Source organism: Diuraphis noxia, unplaced genomic scaffold (genome assembly GCF_037042655.1).
Source record: "Diuraphis noxia isolate RWA-SAM2 unplaced genomic scaffold, SU_Dnox_SAM2 contig0002, whole genome shotgun sequence".
NCBI lineage: Eukaryota > Metazoa > Arthropoda > Insecta > Hemiptera > Aphididae > Diuraphis > Diuraphis noxia.
Window position 1 is genome coordinate 22,785,710 of NW_028301712.1, and position 27,264 is coordinate 22,812,973.

Below are 27,264 nucleotides of genomic sequence, written 5' to 3' on the forward strand. Positions count from 1 at the left end.
AATAAATTAATATTTCTAGAACTTTTTCAGTCACTTATAAGTCAAAACTATTTAAATTTATAATTCTATAATACATTGTACACTATTAATATGATATTAACCTTTTGCTAACCTCAATCAAACATGTCTTCGAGAATGGAGATTAATACAAAATAACAAATTAAATTAAATTAAATCCTCCACCCTCCCTTGGATGCAAGATATGTCGCTCCCACGCAGACATCAAATCATCATCGACAGACTACAAATTGGCCACACATTATACACTCATGAGCTTTTAATGAACAAATAGGAACAACGGATATGCACCTCATGTAACACCGCGATCACAGTAAAACATCTTTTAACTGAATGCCTCTCACAAAAGACGGCAGATACAAACTGATGCTCCCCAACAATTCATTTGAAATACTTGCACCAAACAAAGAGAGAACATCATCAATATTTTAATTCCTCAAAGAGACCAACCTTAAAATATAATAGCATTAGCAAAACATAAAATATCACACAAAATGTAAAAATATTTCTCTTAAAATGTATTGTATTAATTTTCCACCTATTTACAATTTATTATTTTGTAAAAATTAATTAAGCTAAATATGTATTTAGAAACACCAATAACCCCGGTAGTTAAGGTGTATATTTTGTTAAATGAAAAAAAATATATTTACTTTTTATAGAACGAATTTTTTATTTTTAAAAATAATATTACATTAACAAAATTAATATTTTACAAATGGTTTGAGAAAAAATTAATAAAATATAGATTTTAATGAAATATTCCAACCAAAATTACATCTAAACTTAACCTCATTTTTTTTTCACAAAATATGTGTTGATTTTTATTTTTAACGTGGAAAACTAAATACATTTTTATCAATATCAAAAATAAAAATGAACTAAAACTATTCCAAAACTACAATCGTGCAAATTAAAATTACTGTCCATAAAATCATAACAAAAATAGTTTACTTTACTTACAGTTTACATCTAGATTGCCATATAGAAAAATCAGCGCAGTAATAACCAAATTCCTGTCAAACATTTTTGATTGAAATTCTCGACAGCAAATTATTTCAACGTTTATTTTCGGTGCAGCCCTCGCCTGATTCATTCGTTTCAAACGCCATTCCCGTGTAATGAATTAGGCCCCCTAAAAGACATAGATAAATACTAAAAATAAGTATGTTTGAATCTTTTAACTATGAATTATAGGCATATGGCTAAATATATTGTTTTTACTATATTGTTTATTTTGATGAACAATATTATTGAAACATAATATATTACATTTGTATCCTAGTCATGCATAATATGGAATGTCCAAAATCGTTATTGCCAATATAACTAATAACGGTATTAATAAATTACTATTTAAATACAACTTTATGTACATATTATTTGTATACAATGTTTATCTCACGTAAAAAAATTGAAAATCAAATAAATAAACTGTAAACAATACGAAAATATTAAATTGTTTTCTTCTAACACTGATCCAACATCATCACAGTAGGTAAGTAATAATGTGACGTACCATTAAACGTTGCTTAAATAATTAAATGTTTATATTATCATTACGCCGTAACGAACGTCTCATGGAACAGAATTATATGGTTAACACAGCAACTTGTAAGGTTAATTGTATGGGAAAACTGAATAGAGTGATTTTTTTTAAAAACATTCACGGTGATAAATGTTTATCCCCAAAACGAAGACTTTATTTAGTTGGTTGGTATATTATCATTATGCATTTTCGGTCGATACAAATCTAGAAACATGCCTAACCTACTCTTTGTGTTTATTAATTTATCATAAGTATATCTAATATGAATGTATTACTATACAGTATACCTACTGAATTATTAAAAATAAATGTTGATGTATTGTATACAACACGACGAGTACCTAATTTATAGTGTTGAATAAAATAAATATACAGTGTTTTACACTTTCATCCAATAAACTCAACCTCCACCCCCCCCCTTAAGGGTTAATCATGTATTTGGTAAAATTATAATTTTTAAAATGTATGTAATTTATGTATTATCTTGTGTTAATACGAGAACAAAGCTTTTTTAAATGAGATTTACACTTTTTTACTTTACATTTTTAACTTGATAATTTATCGATTAATCAAAATTTAAACAAGTAGTTTCTGAATTATTAAACTTAATTTAATGATAATATTCCTTAATATTGATTTTAGTTACGTATTAAATGCCTACTAAAATATATGTAATATAATATATATAATCTAGTACGTATTACACTAGGGAAATGATTTAAAATTTTCAAAATTCAATAAAGTTAAATTGATTTAAATCATTTTCTAATCATCTTAGTCTTCGTATCTTATAAACACATTATCCATGGACTATTATTCTAAGCAGTTATAGTAATTTATAGTAATTCGTAGTATTTAATGTTTAATGACTCGGAGAAACACCTACCTACTTTAAATCAAATTTCTATTGATGTATCAACATTAAAAAAAAAAAATCTTCTCCCTTAAGATTTTAACAACATTCAACATAAGGGGGATTCACATTTGAAAAAAAAATAAAGTTTTTATCTCTATCACTGGGAACTATATAATTGTGATAAAAAATGAAAGTACGAATTTGAAAATATGATCTATACTGTCTACAGTCATACATAATAATTCCAAAAATTATAGTATGAATAAAATATGTATTATCACAGAAATAAATGGCTAGGAAAATCGACATTTAAAATATCATACACACTGACTTCTGCGTTCTACTTTAAATACTTACATTTTTTTCTACTGCTTAATATACATTTGAAATGAACATTATTAGACAAAATAGGATAACACTATATTTAAGTGATTGTTAATTTATTACAACGCTTGAAGAATTCTTGTTCGGTTAGTCTAAGTTGATCAAATACATGACGCTATAAAAACTGTCCGTAAATCAATTAATTTTTGTAATTACCTATAATAAGGAAACATTTTCGATGGATGCCACACGATTTATCATATTTTACTATTCCCATTGTGTATATTGTATGGACGGTGTACCTACATTAGATGGTGTGACGTAATAATCTGTATTGTAGTTTACATTTTTGAATAAAATAGCTGAAAGTTATTGCAAAAAAATATTTCATACTACGGAGTAATATTCATTATAACAACAAGCTGATTTTATTTCGTTAATGGATATTTATGTTCATTAGCTATAATCAAGAGTTCGCCAATATCAGTTTGTCCACGGTAAAATACCGTTTATCATTATAAAACAATAGCTAGCAGAAGATAAAACATAACGATATTATACCACCACCATAACAATATACTATATTGACCAACCGCCTACTACACTGACAGGGCACAGATATAAATTAAGCTAATCGTGGTCATTGATGTGTTATCGATTATTATTAATATTATGTACATAAACAATTTAAGTGTTTATTTTTGAGATTTAGCTCTGTACTTATACATACATACATTATGTAGTCATCGATTAGTATTTCATGTTATTGGAAAACAATAAAACGCTATTATCTAAAAAAAAATATTATCCTCCTTTTGGATATACTTACAACTATAATATAACGATCGTATACCTGTGAACTGCTTTATCGACGACAAATCGTGTAATACGTCAGTATTTTAGCATACTTAATTTTAACAGTCCATATTTTATTTTTGACTATTTTTGACGTTGATATCGACATTATGAACAACCAGTGTAACAATAAATAAATACAATGTATGCCTGGATATTTTAATTCTCGAAGAAGATCTATATGTGTATAGTTCATTCGAATATTTTTAGTTACCTTATACCTATAATTCAAATATTCTAATTTGCAATTTTTCATTTCTTTTAAATAAAATAAATATAATTTTGTAATCAATAGTTAAGACTCAAATAATAGGTTAAATGTTAGTCCCCTAAAACTCATATAGTTTACTATTTACTGTATATTATATCGCATAAGTATAAACGTTATACTTGTAATTTGCACAAATATTTATAATTTTTATTTCTAAAAAAATAATTTTTAATTTTAATTTCAACATTTTAAAATAATATAATCATTCGACAAATCAATTACATTCTGAGCGGAGTGATGAATTTTTTGAATTTTCAACAATATGTGTTTTTTTCATTTATTGATGTCTGTCCATCACCTTATAGAACAGTAAAACAATTTGATAAGATATTTGAACAAAGAATAACAATTTTAGTTATTTTGTTGTAATTGGCTTGTATTCGTATGCTTGGAACTTTTAAAATATATTGTTATATTGTATATATACACGATAAGACATTATCAAATGCATTTTTTTTTTAGCAAAAATTAATTCAACCTACTGTATTACTACCATTTAAATTTTTAAATATGACTTTATTTTATTAATAAAATTAATATTACCTTAATAGTAGAATAATATTATTAAATTTATAGGTACTTAGTAATAAAGGCTGACTGACCAATATCGCTCGAAATCGTTTTTCGTATAAAATAATTTTATATTTTTAAATTCATAGGTATTTAACACAATATCCATTACATAATGCAGTTGAAACCACGTGACACCAATGTAACAGTAAAATAGTATTCACTTGCACGATTTTTTAAGGTTAAGATGTAATCTTCTTCACCATATCTTTATGTTATTCTAAAGAATTTGTTTTAAAGAATTTCAGGGGATTATTTTTGACTGAGAACAATAATAAAGCATTTCAATATTTCTAAACACCTAATAGAATGACTAAAATATGTGTCCATATTAATTGGCTTTTATGGATAGTTATAACTCATAATTAATAACATTTTCTAGGTCTCGGGTTCCACGTTTTCATTCCTACCATATAAATAAGTCTCCATTAACACGTGTCCATGATATTAGTGATCTAGGTGTAATATTCGATTCCACTCTCTCGTTCAATAAACACTTATCACATTTAATTAACAAGTCCTCCATGATATTAGGATTTATTATAAGGAATTGTAAAGATTTCACTGATCCCATTGCTTTAAAAACAATATTTACTTCTTTAGTCCGGGCAAAATTAGAGTATAATTCTGTGATTTGGTCCCCTTTCAAAAAACATCAAATTCACTGCTTAGAAATTGTTCAAAATCGTTTCATACGTTTTTTAGCATACAAATGTAATGTTATTCGAGAGTCACATTCTCCTTACCAGCCATTATTAAATTTGTTTGAACTTGATTGTTTATCAGATAGAAGAAAAAAAATATATTTGAAAATGTTATTTAAACTAGTAAATGGCTACACTGATTGTCCAGAACTATTAAGTTTCCTAAATTTTAACGTTCCTCAGCGTATAACTAGATCTAATAATACTTTTTATATAGGTTCTCAAAGAACAAATTATTTATTATCTTCACCTATAAACAGAATTATGTCTTTAGCGAACGATACCAACATTGATTTATTTAATTTTAATTCCTTGGAATCTTTATGTTTTTAATGGATTTTGTATTATAATAATAATAATAATTATTATTATTATTATTATATTATTGTGGCTATTATTATTATTATTGTCACTACTATTTGTATTATTAATATTATTTTCAATATTGCACTATTATATATATATATATATATTGTACCTGGATCTTACGATCTGTTAGAATTTTAAATAAATAATATCGTATTATCATTAATTTAGTAAAATATACCATAGGTAGTTTAATTTTCTAATTGATGTAATAATATAAACGAATTCTTTAATAATGATACCTGAATTTCATAACGATTAGGTGTGCTGAATAAGATAACAACATTCGAATTAATCCGGTAAGCAACAGGTTGTTCTTATAGTAAATTCATCATGCAAGTCAATCTCCGATCCCTGTCCCTCGCCAGTACACGCAAGTAACACTCTATTCTACTACTAGCAGAGTTTTAAACATAAGTGCAAGCGTTTTTGACTTTGTAGTTTCGTAAGAATATGATCCTATGTTATTTTCTATAATTACATTTATCTTATTTAAACTAACTATTATTATTAACTACTCTGTAATGTTTTATTTTTTTTTTCATTTGACATATACAGTTTTGCACAAAAGTTTATATGCTGTGAGTAATTAAAAGACATAGAAGTTTTGAATTAAGCAGCCACTTAATAGTGAACTCTGTAATGTTATACATTTAATTTAATATCTGTATTATGTAATGTATTGTATTGTTTTGTAAATTGTAATTTATGTCCACCGGCCATAGAAGCCATTGATCTGTTCCATATTATATATAAGAAAAGAATATGATCTAGTTAATATTACAATAGTCGACGACAGTAATGCACAAAAGCATAATTTTACCATTGTAGCACAATTATACATAGTTCCCACGTTTCACTTAAGGAGCACCAAACGTGCTTCAATTTTTGAAGTCGTGCACTCTTAATATTCTTAATAGTTGATCGAAACACTTTTTCACGTGAATATTATAGTTAAACGACAAACTTGTTTAATTCTTTGCTCGCTATATTACTATATTATATGATGTATGTACTACAAGTATTTATTGTGCCAGAGATTTATATCAAGCTGGCCACAATCACAACACTTGTACAGAATACAATTGTTCGAGTAGATAACACTAACCTTTTTTTATTGGTTCTCGTTGAGAGTACTTGAGGTACTGATCAATTTACAGAATATATAGGTACTATATGTGTTTTTATTTCTTAAACTTTCAAATTAGTGCTTTAAATCTCTGGCACCTGATTCATTGACTTATGAATATAAGAAAAAATCTGAATTCTCACAATACCTAGTTAATAATTTAAGAATGAAATTTTAATTTTAATTATGACTTAAACTCGTTGAGTAAAATTTTTATTAAAAATGTGTATTTATTTTTGTTATAATTAAAAAAACTAATTAAAAATTAGTTTTAAAATAATAAAAAATATGCATTTTTTTATAGAATATTGTATACCCATATTCAATTCAGATTTACTTAAAAAATAACTTTTGACTCATAAAATAATTACTACTGTTTAAAATATTGCCGTTCTTTAGCTGTTTTAACTGATCTTATACTGAGTCTTAAGCATGACAAATAAACGAGTTTCGTTGAACAATGTTTCAGTGGGAAAATATGTACTTAATACAATTTAAAAAAAAATGTATATACGTGTCAACGTTGGGGTGATATACAACAAGTATATTATCGTATACATATAGCACAATATTATTGTATATAATTTAACAGATTTTAAACAAAATCAATTGGGACCTACCTCTATTACACAAATTACGTATGAATAAAAAATGTAATTTTTTTATATGTGAATAATAATAATATTATGGCTTTATTCTCCCATCATTATTTCCATTTATTTTATAATGAATAATAGTATATCAGTGCAATATTATGATAAGCACATCGTTTAAAATCCCATTTTTAATCTAATTATTTTTTATTTTTATTTTACTTCAATATATAGGAAGCAAATAATACATAAATAATAATTATAATATATAAAGGTAATTACAAGGGACAATAACTCTGAAATTATGTCCCTACGCACTATATAATAATATTGTTTGTCAAAAAGGTATGTAACTTGTGAGTGAACTCAGAATTTGGTTGGACTATAGTGTAATAGTGTTTAAAATAAACCGTGAATATGAATTAAATTTGCGATTAAAAGACATTATTTTAAAAAATTTCGTCCAAACATTATTCTTGGCTAAATTCACATGACGGTCTCATCTTCAAAGAGGTGAAAGCACCGATTGTTCAAAAGCACGTTCTACTTTTGACGATGTTTACACTTGTTGCGTCGGCTTGTTTGTTCAATATTTGTTACCGAAAATTTAACAATACCCGTATTTTGGACTAAAACAGTTGAAACTTATCAGACTAAATATTTTAAATTTAATCATCTCAACGTCAACTAAAATTTATTTTGATCAATAATTTTTTTTTTTTTAATTTTACTGGAATTATAATGACAAAAAAAAAATACAATACAATACCAAACAATATTACACATTAATACAAGTTTTATCTCGTAACACGATTACAATTATTTAGTATTTTATACAAACTATAAATAAATATATAGATACCTACCTTAAAATCTTAAATACTATTGTATATATCATCAAAATTACTTTAGTAACTACCTATTTTCGTTTTATTTTTACTAAAATAATTCAAAAAGCATTAGTAAGGAAAAAGTTTCCTGAACATTCATTATGTTTTCAATTATACAAATGTATGATATTATGATTAATTTAATAATTAAATAACATTTTTTATTTATCAATTGACTAAATTTATTGTATTAAGCATATCTACCTAGTTAGTAAAAAACTAAATAGGTACCTACATTATTCGAAAAATTATCATATATAGTATTTGGTCAATTTCACAATTTTTGCTATTTTTATACTGTCATGTACCTATAACAAATCATTCTAAATCTAAATAATTATCACATACTACAAATATTTGAGTTTTTATTTTTTCTTATCTTAAATTACCAAAGGAAAATTAAAAACCAATACCAAAAATTTTATAAATATAAAAAAGACATTTTTTTTGTTTTCTGAAAAGTAGGCAAGTGATTTTGGATTACCTCATAAAACCTATTCAAGAGTACAATTATTTATCAGTTATCATATTTTAATATTTTGTTCATTAGAAATTTTACGAACTATTGTATATATGAACAGTTAGATGTTTAATGTACCTCAGGATTACATAGTATATTAACGGATCTGTTTAAGGAGTTAACTGCAGAATTCAATGCAGTCGCAGTTATTGTTCAGAAAGTCTAACTTAAGTTTATTTTGATTTGGATTACTGTAATTGGATGTTTAAAAAAACACTGTGGAGAATTTTTCACTGTGTTTTTATTGAGTTTCGTGACATAAACATGAACAAGAGAAAAATAAGTCTATCAGGATTAGGTCCACGTCGAAATAAATCAGGTGCAGCTTTTGTAAAACTAAACGAAGCGGATGACAGACGTACTGCACAACTATAGTGAGTATTGTGTAGGAGAAATACTGGGAAAAAAAATCAATTTTAAGCTTTAACTGTAGTGTCTCGTTTTTTCTTTCCACCCGTCCCGTGATTTGTGTGTCGACTTTCGAATATCCCAATAATAATTACCGTACGTAAAAAGCAATTACGAACCGAAGGGCATGAACAAAATTATTAATATCAACCCACGATATTTTCTTTCATATTTTTGTGTCGAAAATTATTAGTAGGTACCGATGTAAGTGGGAAAGACATATATCAATTTTAAGACGACTGTACATATGAATTAAACTTCCGGTTGGGAAGATGTTATTTATACTCTCTTCAAGATTAATGGAAAGTCTGCACTATATTATTACATTACATACACAGACAGACGAACACAATATTCATATTTTATATCCATACACATAAAGATTGTAGCAAATACTTGAATCGATTACTAGGTCGACGTGTGTTGAACATGCCACCACTATTATATTATTAAAGGTTTATCACCCCACTTTCATACCCTTTAAAAAAATATTCAATTTCCACTATGTGTAAATCAAATCAAATAAAAATACATGATGTATTTAATTTTAATAGATAAGTTTATCGTATATCACATATTTTTTAGTACCAATTTTTATTAGAAACCAAAAAAATAAGAACGTACGACATGGGGTTTTTCATATGTTTATTTTTTTTATTTTGTCAACCAAATACGGTCGCCCATTAATATCTTTAACTTGGCGATGTACATTTTACATAGTAACATCAATCGTGCGCATGTAGGAGGAATGGTTTTAAAATCCAATTTGACTCTGGCACAATATCGAAGGCAATCAATTGCACTACGATTTTGAATCATTTCTGGTGAATAGTCTTGAAGTTTCACTGACGTCCGTAAATAAAATCGCAAAAAAAACTATCAGCGACTTCTTTTTGTCTTCCGCAAAACCAACCACCCCTCCCCATCACGGCCAAATCTTACCCACGACATGATCTTTCGTGTGTGAAGCAAAAACCGTGTCTGTAATACAGTGTACGCATGTGATTGTGATGGAGAGGTAGCACATTTATTGGAACATATATTTTACAGTCGACATTTTGTTGTTGATCGGTATATGGATCAGCTCATTTTAAAGCATCATGAAATCTTTTTTTTCTTAGGATCAAATCAATTTTTCTTTAAATTTAAAACAAAAATATTATTTCGAATTTTTAGAAATAAATTATAATGACATAATTATACCACTATCCAACAGGCACTTTAATCAAATATAAAATTGCCGAAATTAATTTCATCAGTAAATGCTTATAAATAAAAGTAGAACATGAGATTTATCCTACGTATTCATGGATCGGCACTTGTAAACAAAATGTTATTATTATTATTTCACCTTGATAGTTAAAATTAGATAACTTTTAATATTTATCTGTATAATTATCAAACAAATTGAAACAATTGTAATTAATTGTAAAAAAATCAATGAACCGATAGCACACATTTTTAGAAATGAATTTCCACCATTGTTTAGTAAAATAAACTCAGTTCAGAATTGTTTTCTCCCTAATATAATTGATAATTTTCGAGAAAAAAGTTAAAGTATAAGTCTTACATAAAATTGATTGGACTCTAGCAAGTGCATTAAAGTTATAAAAGCTTAATATTTCCAGCATCACCACTCGGGAAAATGTATTTTTTATGTTAAAGATAATGTAGTGCTTTCGTAGTCAATAAAATGTATAAAAGTACTCGACAATAAAATAACTTTAAACAATGTTGTGTGATCTCGGTTTACTCGTACATTTATTTAACAAACAAAACACTGAAAACTAATATATTGATTTTAATATGATTACAAATTAATTCTAAAAGCACACATATACGTAGCTACAATGTCGATGTGCATTCATTATTATTTAGATGACTACACATTTAGGTTAAAAACAGTTACTGAAAATGGCGGGATCCGACACAGTCTATCGCAAGAACAAAAAATATAAATCCTTCTTTTATATTTGAATTTTAGTGCATATGAATGTTTGAAAGGTCTCTCACAGATTCCTAATTTAATACGATAAAGGTACCTTGTTTAATGGTCTAAAGACTAAAATTAAAACTAAATACCCGCACGAATTGTGTTTGTTGCGCTTACACAACTTGCTCCGGTTGTTAAAAATATGATACTATTGAATTTTATGTGAAAATATAAATCGATAAAATATCGGTTTCACTGTTGAAGTTTAGGAGGTACTGGTACAATGGAAAGACGTTAAGATCTTAAATTCTTGGTGTTCTGGTAAATCATAGACAGGGTTGAATTCAATGATGCGTTTACTCGGAGTATTGTTACGGGAGTAAGTAATAGTTTTTTTTTACGAGGTCGTTAAACGAAAAATCATTGGCAAGTAAATTGGGTGTATGAAACTCGATACCAAAAGTAATTTAGTCGTAACTACCAACTGCTATAAGGTAGGTAAATTTTAACTTTTTAACAATATAATAATGAACAAAATACGAACATAGTATTGTAAATATGTAATTAATGTAGTACACTTAGAAATCACATGTATATTAAAATAATTAATAACTATTGATTTGATTTGTATTTTTAATTTTTCATGTGCTTATATCGTAATAATTATATTATATTACCTTTCACACTGCAAGTTCAATAATTATGACAATTTTATAAATAAAAAATAAATAATGATATAAATTAAACACGGGTGGTATCGCAGTGCGAGAGATTAAAATCCGGAAAACATAATATGATTGTTTTAGATTTATTTCTACCATTTAAGAAACATTGCATTCATCTCTATCTGATTTATCTTGCTAGGACCTATCAGCCGTTAAGGACTATATTTCCTGTCTTGGTAGGTCCCATTCGTCCGAAATCCAAAACGAAAGTCTGTACTGAACGTTAAACACGTAAATGCACACTTTTTGATTAAACACACACACACACAGACACGTAATGGCGATTGGTGACTCCCCCCCATTCCGCCAGCGTACTATACCGCCGCGACATCTCAACTGAAGTCGTCGAGGGGGAAACATAAGTAAACAGGAAACATGCACTTGAGAATATTACATCCGTGAATGCGGGTTAGGGTTTCACTAATGTTTTAAGATTTTAATAAACTATGAATAATTATAAGTAATAACCATTATATTTCTGTAATCGTTTATAATCGGTAACCGGATAAAGTACAATATGACGTATGGTTCTATTTTATTTACTTCCGATTTCGATCGGTAGATCAACGCGATAATAGAAACACACGTGTTTTTACACAAAACGAACCACACAACCACTATGCAAATTCTTTTCAAAATAATCTTTTATTAGAAATAATTTAAGGTCCTCAGGTATACGTATGGCTATTTTTACATTGTTTATTTCTAATGCATTCGGGGGTTAAGGTAGACAAGTGTTGCAGCTGCAGTATTGTGTAAACCGAGAAACTGTGATGTTTATTTATGTCATGAGGTAAATAAATTATAAAACAAATCTGTAAAAACAATATTCAATGTTGTATGCGTTTTTTCCTGTATAGTTATTAGTATTTTTAAAGTGAAATAATACATTGGTATTAATTATGAGACGAGAAATCCTGCAATCCATCACAGGAGCTGGTACAAAAACTATCCTTGGACTATAATACAATTTTTTTTTAAAATAACTCATCAAATAATTTAAATAATTCGCCTCTATCGCGTAATATGATATAAGTTTTCAATGACAACAATTTATCGAGGAAAATGCATACCTAACTTAATAACAGTATTTGTTTTTATTCCATGCATGCTATTCAAACAATTTACTGCAATTTATTTTTTTATGAAACATATTTACATACCTATACTGTGGCCGATCACTTTTTGAATTTTCCCATCGTGATTTATTTAAATCAATATATATACATATTATGTCATATGCACACACATGTATATACATATCTGGTGGCGGTATTTTGTTGGTCAACAGGTCATTAGAGGTGGACGGATGAGGTCAACGAGAAAAACACGCGTAGCATGCAATGTCCTTTCTCCAAGGAATTCGCTGTGAACGGATATATAATATGGATATCGGCCATATTATGTATAAATATTATATATGTATATATATATATATATATATATGTATATAAATAATTGTACCATATACAATGTGAAATATATCACGCACATAATTTATATAAATATGTACAACAGTGGACCAGGACCCTCCTTGTCGCGCGCTCACTCACTTCCGGTACGCCAATTAATAACGACATTACTGGTCCAAGTAATAATAATAATTAATAACGCGAAAGGACGTTTAACGAGGTTTCCCCTAAAATCGCGTGTCGTAAACAGTTGAGGCATGTGTACACAAAACAGTGGGCGGCGGGATGACCGTCTCCGTCAGTGCGGTCGCCCACCCGTACGTACGCGTGTGTGTGTATGCCACCGGTCGTGCCACCAATATATCACACACACTCACACACATACACAATACGGTTTGCCGGCAGACTTAGCACCGTCCAAAGGATACACTGCTCGTTATCTAAAATAATAATATCATATTAGGTAATAGGTATGAAACGTGCGCATGGTATACGCATAGACCTTAGAGCGTAGGTTATGTAATGTCTACGGATAGTATACGCTGTTAGGTATATTTTAGTAACCTGCACCTTGCCAAATACTCGGGTCACTCACCCGATGATAAATTACACGTATCGGACACCACGTGACCACCCCTACCATATAATCGCATCCAGGAAATATATATATATATGCATTATTATTATTATTTGTGCACCAGAACTGCCAAGCCGCACACGTTTCATTGCGAATGAGGCGTAAACGTTTTGTATTGCGTACATCAAAGCTAGACTGAAATGGAAAATATATTTTAAACATGCCGGTTTATAAAGATAAATTATAAATTTATACTTGGGCGAGTGCCTGCGATAATAATAACCCAACTAAATGTCTATAAATTATATAATATTGATATATAACTTTTCAATCAAAATAATTAATCAGTAATTACTAACCTACTATCGACCATGGGTATTTACAACAGCAATTAATGCTCACTGCCCCTCACTTTTAGGCAATACGACTCGAACACCTAATCGAATCGTTACGATAAAGAATATATAACAAACTTAAAGATAGGTATCATTATAATATGATATTATAACGCATGATAAACTTCCAACGATAAATATATCCCATAAGCCATAACTAATCGATACTGACCAATAAATGCCCTTTAACTACCGCACAAGTAAATCATATACTTACAGGCTATGAAATTAATATTAAACCATAAATTGTTTGTATAACAACCTGAGTATTTTAAATGGTTTATTTTAACGCCACCATAATAATAAATTTAACATGAGATAATAATATTAATAAATACAAAAACAATTAATATAACCGAAATCGATAGGTTGTAGCTAAATATTAAACTCGTATTTACAAAATTTTTAAATTTTTGAACAGTCCTAGTATAAAGTAAAATAAATTATTTATTTTAATTTACCCTTTTTAATATACGCATAACGTGCTATAAAATTGAACTATCATCAAAAACCCACACAGAAACACAGATAATGTTCTTAACATAAAGTTTCATAATATTTCGATTCATTTTAATTTTTAAACTAACGTAGCGTCCTTTTAGTTACAAAACGTTTATAATATAATGTATTAATGTAATATAGGTACGCTGAAGGAGAGTATTTCTATTTAATGGACATCAGTTGAAAAATAATAAATAATAATTTATCCATCCCTAATAACAAATGTATTTATTACATTTTTAGACTTTCAGTATATACGAGATGACGCAATATTAATTGGAAACTTATCTTTTAAAAATAAAAGTAAAAACACAAATAGGTACCTTTGAAAACAATCGATTTACGGCTTGTGAAAATGTCAATCTGATGTCCTTCGGTGGACGAATAGACGTATCGAAACGGTAAACAGGAACTCTGCCAAATTATACATTTTTTAATTAAAAAAAGGTTTATCAGAAAATCTCTCCTAAAAAAATGTTAAACCAATAGGTATTCTAATTAAAAAATAACACTGGATTTACATTCAGATAAAAAATTATTAATTTTAATTTTTAAAGCATACGTGCAATATGTTCAATATTGTCCCAACACAATATTAATTGTGAACCAATTATTGATTGTTAAATACCGATACTTTCGATTATAATTTTTATTATTCGTCAATGATTATAAGTAGATAGGTAATATTGCTATATGCTAAATAATTACACACGAGTTAGTAAATGTTATACTAAATTAATATGCCAAAATTATTTACTATGCAATTGGTCATTTCATACTAACTACTAAGCAGATAAACCAAATGTTATAAATTGAAAATTGAAAATTTTTAGCACCTATAAATTCATATTGACTAGTGACTACAATTCAAAGACTACAAACGAGTATTTTGTAGTTAGACAGTATCTTGTACATATGCCAACTGTATGCACTATAAATTATATATTATATTATGTACCTAAAAGACACATATATGGTTGCTCGTCAATTGAATACTAACGAAACATTATGAACTTGAAATCCAAAACTTATAAACAGAATAATAAAAGTTATAAGTATTTTCTTCACAAAAGTGAAAACCATTTCTTTTACTGTTTCCCCGACAAATTGTGTGAGTTTTGTTTTTGAAATTACGTGATTTCGTGATTTCGTGATTTCTACGAGAGTGTGAAAATTACGGAAATATAAAAGGTATTCGAATTCTAAGGGTTTCGTACTCGTTGTTGTGTAGCTTTGAGCTACCACTCCCTTCAACCTTCGCAATTCGTCTTAAAACGATTTTGTTTTTTATGTTTTTAATACTCATTTTAATACCTTTCGTAGCAATTTCAAAACTCGTCAGAAAGATAAGAAGTTTACGTCCGGAGGGTTAACGCAGAAAGTAGCTGTTCTCTCATCTCAACTGTCACTCAACCCCCACACTCACAACAATTACTGCTGATTATTATACTGGCCAACAACGGCTGACAGCGCGAGACGCATCCGGTCGAAAAATTACGTCGTCGAGTTCTCGGTAGTTTTCCGTTTTTCGAATGACGGATGTCGGCAGAAAGATATTACGGGATTTTTCGATTTTCTGCATTTCTAGCTTTCTGCTTAGGACTCCGTAGAAGATAATAATATTTAACTGACTGATTTATTATTGTTCTTTCTTTTGTAACGTATAAATATTTGATATTGCGTAATCCAAACATCCAGTAGAAGTTAAGTAGCATAATGTTATTTAATGCTAATTCCAGCATAAATTACCAAAATAAATTTAGTAAAAGACACGATAAAATAAACTATGTTTATTTTTTAAATTGCTATGTAAAACGTATACGGAATCATAATAACGTTATTTAAAAATATATATATGTTTATGATCATGATATTGTAATACTATAGTATCCTTGAAATGTAAATCAACAAAATACTATTCATTATTTTCTTTTTAATATTTTAGATAATTTAAAATTCGTAACCACGTGGTATTTTTGTAATTTTTATAATTTTTTTATAATCTACTCTAAAAAAAAGTTAAACAATAAATTTATTATAAAATAAAAAACAATTATCATTTACCAGTTATTATGGCTTTGAAATTAACATCATAATATTAACATCAAATTTATTTATTTCATATTTGTTGACGTTTTATTTTACTGTGAATACTTTTCTAAGTACCAAGTATAAGATGTATTATAAAAATATTATGTAGCCAATTTATATAGAAAAATCGTACAAAAGTGTTGAAAAAATGTTAAAATTAAAGCATCATCCATTTCAATATTTTTTTTATTCTCGACTTTTATATTTATGCTTCTGAAACATAAACACTCATTTTATTTATACATATATTATACTATAATATTATGTAAGATTAAATTCAGTATATACATTTTAGTTTAAGCCTGTTACAATGAACAGAATTAATGTATTTAAAGATATACTTTGAGCCGCATTAATATTATACCTACCTATGTCTAATTAAATTTCTTAGAAAGCTATACTAGACCTAAAAGAAAATGTCCCTTCAAACTATATTACGCTGAGAAATATGGAAAATATGGAAGCGAGTCAGATGAATTATCAGAATCCTGATTAGCAAAGTACCAAAACAGAATATTTTTTTTACCAAGGAGTAGCTAAAAATTTCCCATGAGAGTAAAAATATGAAATTATGTAACGAGAATTTTAGTTTACTCTTTTATGTACCTTGGCTGTTTTTGAATATTTCAAATATATTGAAAAGTAAGTAGTATATTATTTTTATCTGTGTTAAATAGTTTGGAAACTTTTGAACTATACTCAAATCAAACTCCAACTTCTAGTGTATGTCTTGAACCATAAAAAAACGAAGAAGAGTCTCTGCTGTTTTTTTTTACAAGTTCCATCAACATCCGAACTTCAATCCCTAAAAAAATATGTGACTATGTTATATGAATGTAAAATAAAAAAATGTATTTTGTCAAAAATGGATATTTCTAAGATATTCCTGTTTTTCCCTAATTTTTGTTTTTAAAAAAAATGTAATTTAATTATGAAAAAATATAAATTCGTTTTCTAAAAAGAACACAATTACGTAAAAATAACTCAAATAGAACATTAAAATTTAAAGCAACAAAGACAGGACCAGTCGTTTCTGTAATCAACCTCAAATCATCAGTTTCGTTTTTTGGGCTGAAAATTTTGGAAATAACTCACTCCAAGGAAACCTTAACATATAATATGAGTTAACAATTATTAAATACAGTTAATGTATCTATAAGTCTTTCATATAAGTCTTGTGTTTTAGATATCCATTTTAATTAATTGATAATTCTATACTTTAATTCAATTTTCGAATTTTTACAAATTATTTTTGGTTCGTCAAAAACTTTTTCAAATATTAATGAAATTGTAAAAATGTATTTCTTTAAACTCTATTGTATTTATTATTTGATTGGAACTTATATATCTAATATGGTTAGTTATTATCTATATCTTATATAATATGCACTTAAACAACATGTGAATTCGTTTGATATATTAAAACATGTTGATATATCGAATATTTCAGCTGAGTTCCGAGTAAAAATAATATTGTATAAACATAATGAAACTCCATTGTCAACAATTTCTTGATATAGTTTCAACAGTTATTTTATTTATTAATTTATTTACTTTGCATGAATGCGGTTTATAGTATGTAAACATTATGTGAAAAATATAAAGAAGTATACGCACAAAGTTTTTTTTTTTTTTTAACAAAACATATTCTCTTTGTAACACTGTGAGTCTGTGAGTAGAGTAGATTCAATCAAAAATGTATTCTTAGCATGGTTGGTTGACACTCGTTATTTTATACCCTCAAGCCATTTGTATTATTATACTTTCAGTGGTTTCAAGCCTCATATTGATGCAAAATTTCCCTCGGTCTTTTAATCCCATTATTAAAGGAGTAACTATAATTGGTCTAATAACAGCATAATGGGGCACTGCCATAATTCTCCTATTTCGGTCAGTCTGCTCAATGGAATCGGCAAACAAAATAAGAATGTTAAATATATTATTTTATCTCATTATTCAAACATTTAACAATATTTCATGTACCAAATAAAAATGTTTGAAAAAAATATGACATGTACACCTCGTCATTGAGTAGGTTAGTGGTTACAGTAATATATGTGTTAAATTTAAATTTAATGATAATTCATAGTATACAAAAAGTATTTTAAAGAGAGACTGTCCGTATTCTTTTTTTCGCTGAATTTGCAGACATTTTCAAATTCCTATAAATAACTTAAAACAAGTCTAAATATTTTTAAAATGTCATTCATTTCAGAAAATATTAATTTAATTAATATTAAAATGTCGCATATTTCTACGATTAATACTTTTTAGGTTGAAACATTAAAACTAAAATATTATGATGAGAAATTGATATTAAATACCATGTTGTATATGTATAATATAAATACGTATTGAATGTACTGAACAGTATATGTAATTAGTTCATTATATAGTCTATTTAAAAATATGTAGATAGATAAAATTATTTATACATTGAGGTGTTCATTAAATTAAAAATACAAATTAAAATCACAAGTGCATAAAAGACATAATAGACAGCTGCAAAAATGACATAAACAATATTAACTAGGTTAAAACATTTGCATTGATTGCTAGTACCCTATATTTTGCACTACACAGTATATTTTGTATGTGTATAGATAAAAGCAAAAAAAAAAAAAGCGGATAAGTCGTGGATGTCACTCAGCTGTACAGTAGGTTTCAAGTGGGTTACTGTAATGGATGGAATTAAATTTGAATCCAATGATATTATATCATTGTATACGAAAAACGATTCTGAGCGGAGATGGTTTATCTGTCTAGGATATATTATAGATTATTAAAAATGTTCAAATTTTAGATTTAAAAAGACATTTTTTCATGAATTTCTAGCTTAAAATAATTTGCAATTTTTCGTGATTTTCACGTATGTTTTCAAAATTAAAATTTGAATGCTTGTAAAAAAAAAATGGTGAGTATGTATTTATTTTGTTTTTCAACTGCTATTGTAAAAATATGTTAGGCGTCTTGTATTAAATTTCCAAATCTTCAATAAAAAAGTAAAATTTTATATGAATTTCTAGCATAAAATAATTTACGAATTTTCTTTATTTTTACGTATGTAGTCAAAATTAAAATTTGAATGCTTGTAAAAAAAACTGTGACTATGAATTTATTTCATTTTTCAACTGCTATTGTAACAATATGTTAAGAGCCTTGTATTAAATTCTCAAGCTTTTCTACCCAAAAAATAAATTTTTATCGATATTAATTTTAAAAAAACTAATAATGATCGAAAATTGCATGATGGATAGAATATACTTATATAAACATTTGGTGAAATTTTCATGTATCTGTGGTAATTTTTTTTAAAATTACATCATAAATCAAAATCAATTTTGTCGAAAACTGATTGTATGTGAAATTTCCCGTTTTTCTCTTAATTTTTAGTTTGATTATCCCAATTTTTTAGAAAAATTTTAAGATTTTTTACAACTAGATTCACTTTCTGATCGAACGAGGTACTGAAGTCAAAAATCGAAGCACTTTTACTGCCCCAAAACGTGATGACAGACACAAAAAAAAACACGCACACACATCATGGTAAAATCAATACATTCCTCGCTCCGCTCAGAATCTAAAATTTCATACCGACGAGAATGTATGAGGAAGCTTATTCTCTAAAAAAAAATTCGATGGTACATAGCTGCAGTAGAAGAAGGACCAATTGGACGAAACCCTGCGATACAATATTATTATGAGTAAAATACCACACGTAACAGACACGTTAATAACCACGTACATCAGAATTATAATATTGTGAAATACTTCTATTCAATAAAACGTATCTGACATTATTGGTAAATCCATGGTGATTAACACTGGACTCGTGTATGCTTTCCTATGTGTTTATATTATAATATTATGTATCGTTCGCGTATTGGCGTTTCGGTGAGCGAACATCTTTGATGAAAATGTGTTTATTCCACAGAGATAGCAACCACGCGGGTTGTCGAATCGTAAAAATACGCACGTTTCATTTGGCCAGGGGCTTCCTTAATCTGACTCACGCTTATCTACCACATTTATTACAAAACAAGACTTTTATTGGGGATGCATAGGTAAGTATCATTGTCGAAAAACGGGGCGTTTGCATTCGAGCCGGCACTTGTGGCACTTGTCGCGGCGTTGTCGTTCGCATAATCGCGAAATTGCTGATGGAACTCTAGTCGGGGATAACCAACGATGACGTCACAGTAGAATTTTAATACAGCACAGTATATTATAATATATTATTACTATTATTATTATTATTATTATTATTATTATTATGATTTATGCGTTAGCTGTTGTAGATGAGTTGATCGGATAACGCACGCGCAAACCATATTCTGTAACACATTGTTCTATTACCTCTTCGTATACGTAGAACGGACGAAGTGCGGTCCAAGAATATAATAATATACAAGGCGTAGAAATTTTCGTGGACGTAACGAGAACGTAAATTGTTTTTATCGTAAAGTCGTATATACTATATACTTAACATACATATATATATGTATACAACGCGTTGAACATGCGTGATATATTATTGTCAGCCCCCGCGCACCCGGCAAAAAGACCGAAAACACGACCGAGATGAGACTATATATATATATATATATATTACATTGTATATATGTATATACATTGTAAACGGAGAGCGTGCTATCCGTTTAGGGAAAAGTCGGTGGCGTGATATATTATCGCCTATCGGTCGAGCGGGCTCGTGGGCGTTCTATATTACACGGCGAGGCCGAAAAATGAAGACGTCGCTCGACGACGACGACGGAGAAGTCGCGCGGTCGTATGCGTACAGACTTGTGGGTAGGAAGGAGGCATGATTTTGGGTGGGTCGGAGTGGGCGTATCCGACGGGGTAGTGGCGGTGGTGGACTGGTGTGCATCGGGCCGGTTTGACGAAGATACATCGAGGTGTATACACGCGCGGACACACTCACGGTCTCATCCGGGTCGGTCCGAACCAATTAAACGACCATCGGTGCAGCGGGTCGTGGAGGCGGTCGGTCGGTTTGTGGAGGTCAAATTCATATATATTGGACCAGACCGAATTCATGTATGGCCCGGGGGGGGGAGGAGTGGCGGGAGGGGGGACGTGTGAGAAATGGCACCGCGAAACGCGGATGGGGACGCTGGTGGGTTCCGATTGTTTACACGCTGTCAAACCCGACGAGCGGCTCGTGTGGCGTGCAGACGGGACACATAAAAGGTTATTTATATACGCGTTATCGGGCTCTGGCTGTGGCAAAGGCGGTTTCATTTATCACGCGCGCACCGGCGTTTTTAAAAACAGTTTCGGACGCGCGAATCCGCAACGACGCGCGTCCATCTGTCCGGACGTCAGCGATGGACCCGCCGCCGTTCGCGGTATTTTTGACCAGTGTACGGGACCGGAAGACCGTAAGGAAATCGGAAATTGATGGAATCGGCTACTATGCCAGCGGGCGCGGCTCTGCGTGTCCGAGAAAATAATGACGTGAACGGTGTCCGAGGTGTTTGTTATTATTATTATATACCCACCTATATACATCCGGATGTGCGAGTGTGTGTCCGATGATATAAGACGTATATTCGGATGATTGACGTTTGTGGTGCTTTCAGAGGGGTGAGGAGCTATAGAACCACTAAGCGTTTACCGGTATGACGCGTTCTTGGAGAGCAAAAGCAAAACCAAACGTCTGGTGTTGAAAACTTGTAATAATACGTAGGATTATCGAAACTATACGCTCTTGGAAGATAACAAGATTCACAGCAGTGAATAAATACCTGGTAAATCTAACATTCTAGATATTATAATAGTTTAATTTTTAAATAATTACAAATATTTTATTTTATTGCATTTCAACAAGCAAAATCTGAAAAACCTTCTGTTGATCTAACTTAACAATAATATACAAAGTACTGAAAGATTCCCTCGTCGAATAGCATATAAATATAATATTTAGACACTAAAAAGTCTTCAGCAAACGGGTGCAATGATAAACCAGTATTCCATATTTAAAAATTTCTAGCTTCATCCTCTATAAGACTTTGCTAATTGGAACTTTGTGGACGGTCTCTATAAGAGCTTTTTATTGGATTAATATCATCAAAGCACAATACGAATTAAAATTTGAAAAAATACCTTCAACTGTAGTATTGTATCAAAGAAGAAATTTTCAAAATCAAATGTTGAATGATATGAATATTTCTGGTTTTTAATTAATGTGTATATCAATGAAAACAATTTTCAGATAATAATGATATCTGTACGATTATCCAATAACACGTGGCGAAGGTGGTAGGATCAGTAGGGTGGGTTTATAAAAAACTTTGAAAAGCAGATATTTTAAATTTCAAAATCCTTGATTTAGCCAATAACTTTATTTGTCAACATAACGTTTACAAACGTCACATACATGCATTGTATGTTTAAAACGAAATAACTGTACAGTTTATGTGTATATTATGCACAAAGGTCTAGCTGTAACCGCCACTTACTATTTGGTGGTTTTTTGACGATTTATTATTACACAATTTTCATACACAAATATATACGGTAATTCAGGAGATATAATTATTAATATTACATAACATTAGACACATACTTACATGTTTATTTTTGAGAAAAAAAAAATTGTTTGAAAAAAATTAAGTTTGATGAAATTAATTTAATATATAATTTCCTTTACGGTAAGTTTTAATAACATAAGTCAAAAGCTTCCATTTACTAACAATACAATATTGTTTACTAATAGCTTATTATCAGAAAGCCAAATGACATAAGAGTGAATGCAATTAATTAATATACTGTTGAGATTTTGAATATATTAAAACATACATGTAAAAGACAAAATAAATATGACTTCTAACTTATTTATTGAATGAACATTGATAATACAAAAACAATTTAAATAATAATATGTTGGTATTGGGTCTGGGTATATGTTTGCTCGACACTCGAATGGCAGATACTTCAATTACCCGACACCATCTTCCCGAATATACTTTTACCCAACACTACATTTGCCTGACAATATATTATATTATTATATCAATTACGGTACTTTATAGGTATAGCATAATACTATATTTTGTATATTATGTATAGTAAATCAGCCAATATATAAATATGTTCTTACATATATTTTGTTGATCAAACCGAATTCAACAAAATTTCTTCAAAATTGGCAGTAATCCTGACCTAAATTTTATTGCACGAAACAATAATAGAAGTAATATATTACCCTTTTCAAAATATCGATCTTCACTAAAGGTAATTCAAAATTGTTCAAAAGTAAAAAGTATCAAATAGAGACGAAATTTATGGAGCTATAATTAATTGAAAAATAACCATGGTTGTAAAAGCTACGAAATTCATTCCCCAGATGATTAGTATCAGGGTATCAGACTATTAAAAAAGAAAATTATTTTTATTTTTACAAACGAAAACAATTTAGTTTTAATCAGTCTTAAATATTGGATATATAATGAACAATATTATGGAGAACTGTTTAAAAAAAAGTAAACATTGATTCTCATTGTATGGAGAGATTTCATTTCGGACGTATCCATTGGGATACAATGTCATGAGAATAACATTATATCAAGGTCACTTGAGTAGATAATATATTCACTATATGTGCTCGATGTTTACTTTTATATTATTATAACACAATTTATTATTAATTCTGATAAAAATTCAAATTCCATTTTGCATATTTTAAAATACATGTTACGATTTAAGCAATTGCCTATTTGTCATTTTGTTCAAGATAAGTTTTAAAGAATGAATTTAATTAAATTCCTATCGATTGCTATAACTTAATGTACTACCTACTATGTAGGTACGCGTTAAATCATTGTCCTAAAATAACACAATATTAACAATAAGTAAATATACCAAAACTACATAAGGCCACTTTATAGTTTTTACCTTCGTTTCAAATAATAACAAAAAAAATCTAACAAACCTCACAATTTATTATTGTGTTGTTAATATACTACATGTAATCTCAATCGAAGCATTTACACCAAAAAAATATTGAAATACCTAAGATAAATGATAACTGAAAAGAATAATTTTAATTATTAATTAAATAATATACAAGGAAAACAAAGATAACAACCGATTGAAACAAATAATAATTATTTTATTGCAGATACGAGTAACTTAAATTTCTAATTCTTATGCAAAATTGTATTTTTTTTAATTTAACACATTTACTGCTTGAATATGTTTTAAAATTTATATTAGTAGAAACAACAAAGTATGAATAAAATGTTGGTAGGTGTACGACGTACGTACATGAAACGAAAAGAGACTAACGAATTGTATGTTTTCGTATCTTCGCTTATCTAACGCCGAGTAAAACTAATTCAAAAAAAATTATCATTTTGCAGTAACAAAATCTTATTTTAATAAAAAAAAAGAAAACAGCCATGGAAATCACTTGTTTAGAATCAAGTGACCATTGGAAAGTAGTTTATAATGGCTTATTGATTTTCGCGGTAACCCGTGATGATCATAAGCTCATTTTCTGCCAGAAGGACTGGAGAACCGATGATCAGAAAAAAATGTACACTCATACGTATATTCAATAATAATAAAAAATTGCAATATAATAGTGTTATAGCCACCAAAAACTGATGTAACACATGTTCGGACAAACGTTTCGGCGCGTTTTCCGATCACCATGTTTGCTGAAAAACAAAAAAGTACACTATGATATTATACGTGGTTTTTTCCTACTGCTTGGACGTCGATCAAACCAGCGGCCCCTCGAAATTGGGTTACCCTACTTACACGGAAGGCAGATGAAAATCAGCATTTTCGTCACCATGTGCACGTTGTCCGTGTCACACGAAATTGACGATCGGTCAATGTTACAAAACATGTTAATGTAAATTTCAAGCATTCCCTCACCATTGAGTAATCTGATTTTAATTGCTTTTGGACACACTGCATAGTTTTCAAAAATTAAAACTCAATTGTTGGTCAGGGTGAATATTATTGCACTAATATATCGACGCCGTTATTATTTTCTCAACGGTTTTTACACAAATTAGCAACGTTATTTGAAAACTATTTAGCTCATATTTACCCAGATGAGATTAATTTATCGACCCATCATTAAAAATTATTTTAGATAAAATTGTAGTCTACGATCCACGAAATTTACCAAATATGCTTGTTTTCAATAATTCCCATAACATTAAATCAATAATTATTTAAAACCAGTAAAAATTGTACGTGTTATTAATTATTTTGGTATGTTATGATAAGCTTTAGTTACAATAAGTGCAAAATTAAAATATGATAATATCCATCATATGTAACATGTTCTATATACATATGTATAGAGTATATACTATAATTATATATAACATTACATCAAATAACAAATTATTCAGTACTATTTATTCGTACCTATAAAACTATAACAACATTTGTATGAAAATGTTGTAATATTCATATAAAATCGAATATTACATGAATAGTTAAATATTAAAATAAATTATTATTATCATTTTAACAATATATTATTACCTATTTTACTTTTAAATATTCAGTCATTGTGTAATATTTTTCCAACTACTACAGTTCTAAACTTTAAATATTTGTTTTTAATAAGCTATTTGGAAAATATTCCATGTTAAAATCAAAAAGTTATTCATTACAAAAAAACGTCAAAAACATTAAAAAAAAATTAATCTTTACTTAAATATATAGAATTATAATTGAATTTATATTTATACATGTTTTATTACAAATTATCATATTATAGGTATTATATTAAAACACTGTAAATAAGTATGCACTATTATTAGTAAATAATTACGTCAAAAAATAATTAAATAAATATAATACTTTAAAGTATAATATATTATAAACATAATAGAATAGATATTATAGTTTCGATTGTGTTCTACTTGCTGATGAAATCAAAAGTCTGTGTAATCTATTATACTTTTATTAGGTATAGTATAATATTTGAATTTTCGAGAAATGTAATTTAATAATTTTTTAAATTATATTGTTATATAATATATTTAAAAAAATTATATACATACTTTTTTGTAATCATTGTTCAGTTATATATTGAAATTGACAATGAAAATGTTAAATTAATTATTTGTTTATCATCGAACAGATGTTTAGCTGAAAAATTATTTTTAATTGTAATTATAAATTCATTACAGTACAAAGTAATATTTTAATATATAATTCAGAGAAGATATCCAACTTTCAAAAAAATAATCTAACATTAATAGATGTTCTGTTCAGATAACTTATATATATATATATAATAATAATTAGTCAAATTAAATGATTAAATAACGATGTTATATGGCGTGTATACAATTTTATAATAATAAATAAAGTGCAACTCTTTAAAAACACTTGGCATATTGAAACAGTTAGTAAATTAAATAAATAAAAACAGTTTACATCTATCGTTAGGATGTCTCTTTAAATTATCCTATTTTCGTAGATATTTGTAACATAAGTGGAACACAAAATATAATGATTTAATTTAAAATCAGTATACGTTTGTATAGTAACTAGGTATATATATATACGAGTACAATCAG

At 28.3% G+C, this 27,264-nt stretch overlaps 2 protein-coding genes across 3 annotated transcripts in view; one reads left to right on the forward strand and one right to left on the reverse strand.

Moving 5' to 3' along the window:
* Positions 1-27,264, reverse strand: part of LOC107164063 (lachesin-like) — a 139,646-nt gene that overhangs the window by 82,833 nt on the left and 29,549 nt on the right. The window contains exons 2-3 of one of the 2 annotated variants that reach the window (XM_089219331.1): positions 14,920-15,010; positions 982-1,153 (exon numbers count right to left, since the gene is read on the reverse strand). In XM_089219331.1, the coding sequence (XP_089075457.1) occupies positions 982-1,114 (133 nt within the window). In that variant the 5' untranslated portion in view covers positions 1,115-1,153; positions 14,920-15,010. The remainder of the gene's footprint in view (positions 1-981; positions 1,154-14,919; positions 15,011-27,264) is intronic. The other variant, XM_089219330.1, reaches the window with a different exon arrangement.
* Positions 4,812-5,480, forward strand: LOC149058226 (uncharacterized; the record flags this gene model as incomplete). Its single annotated transcript, XM_089218340.1, has 1 exon — positions 4,812-5,480. A coding segment is annotated over one exon (669 nt), but the record flags the coding sequence as incomplete, so codon positions are not given.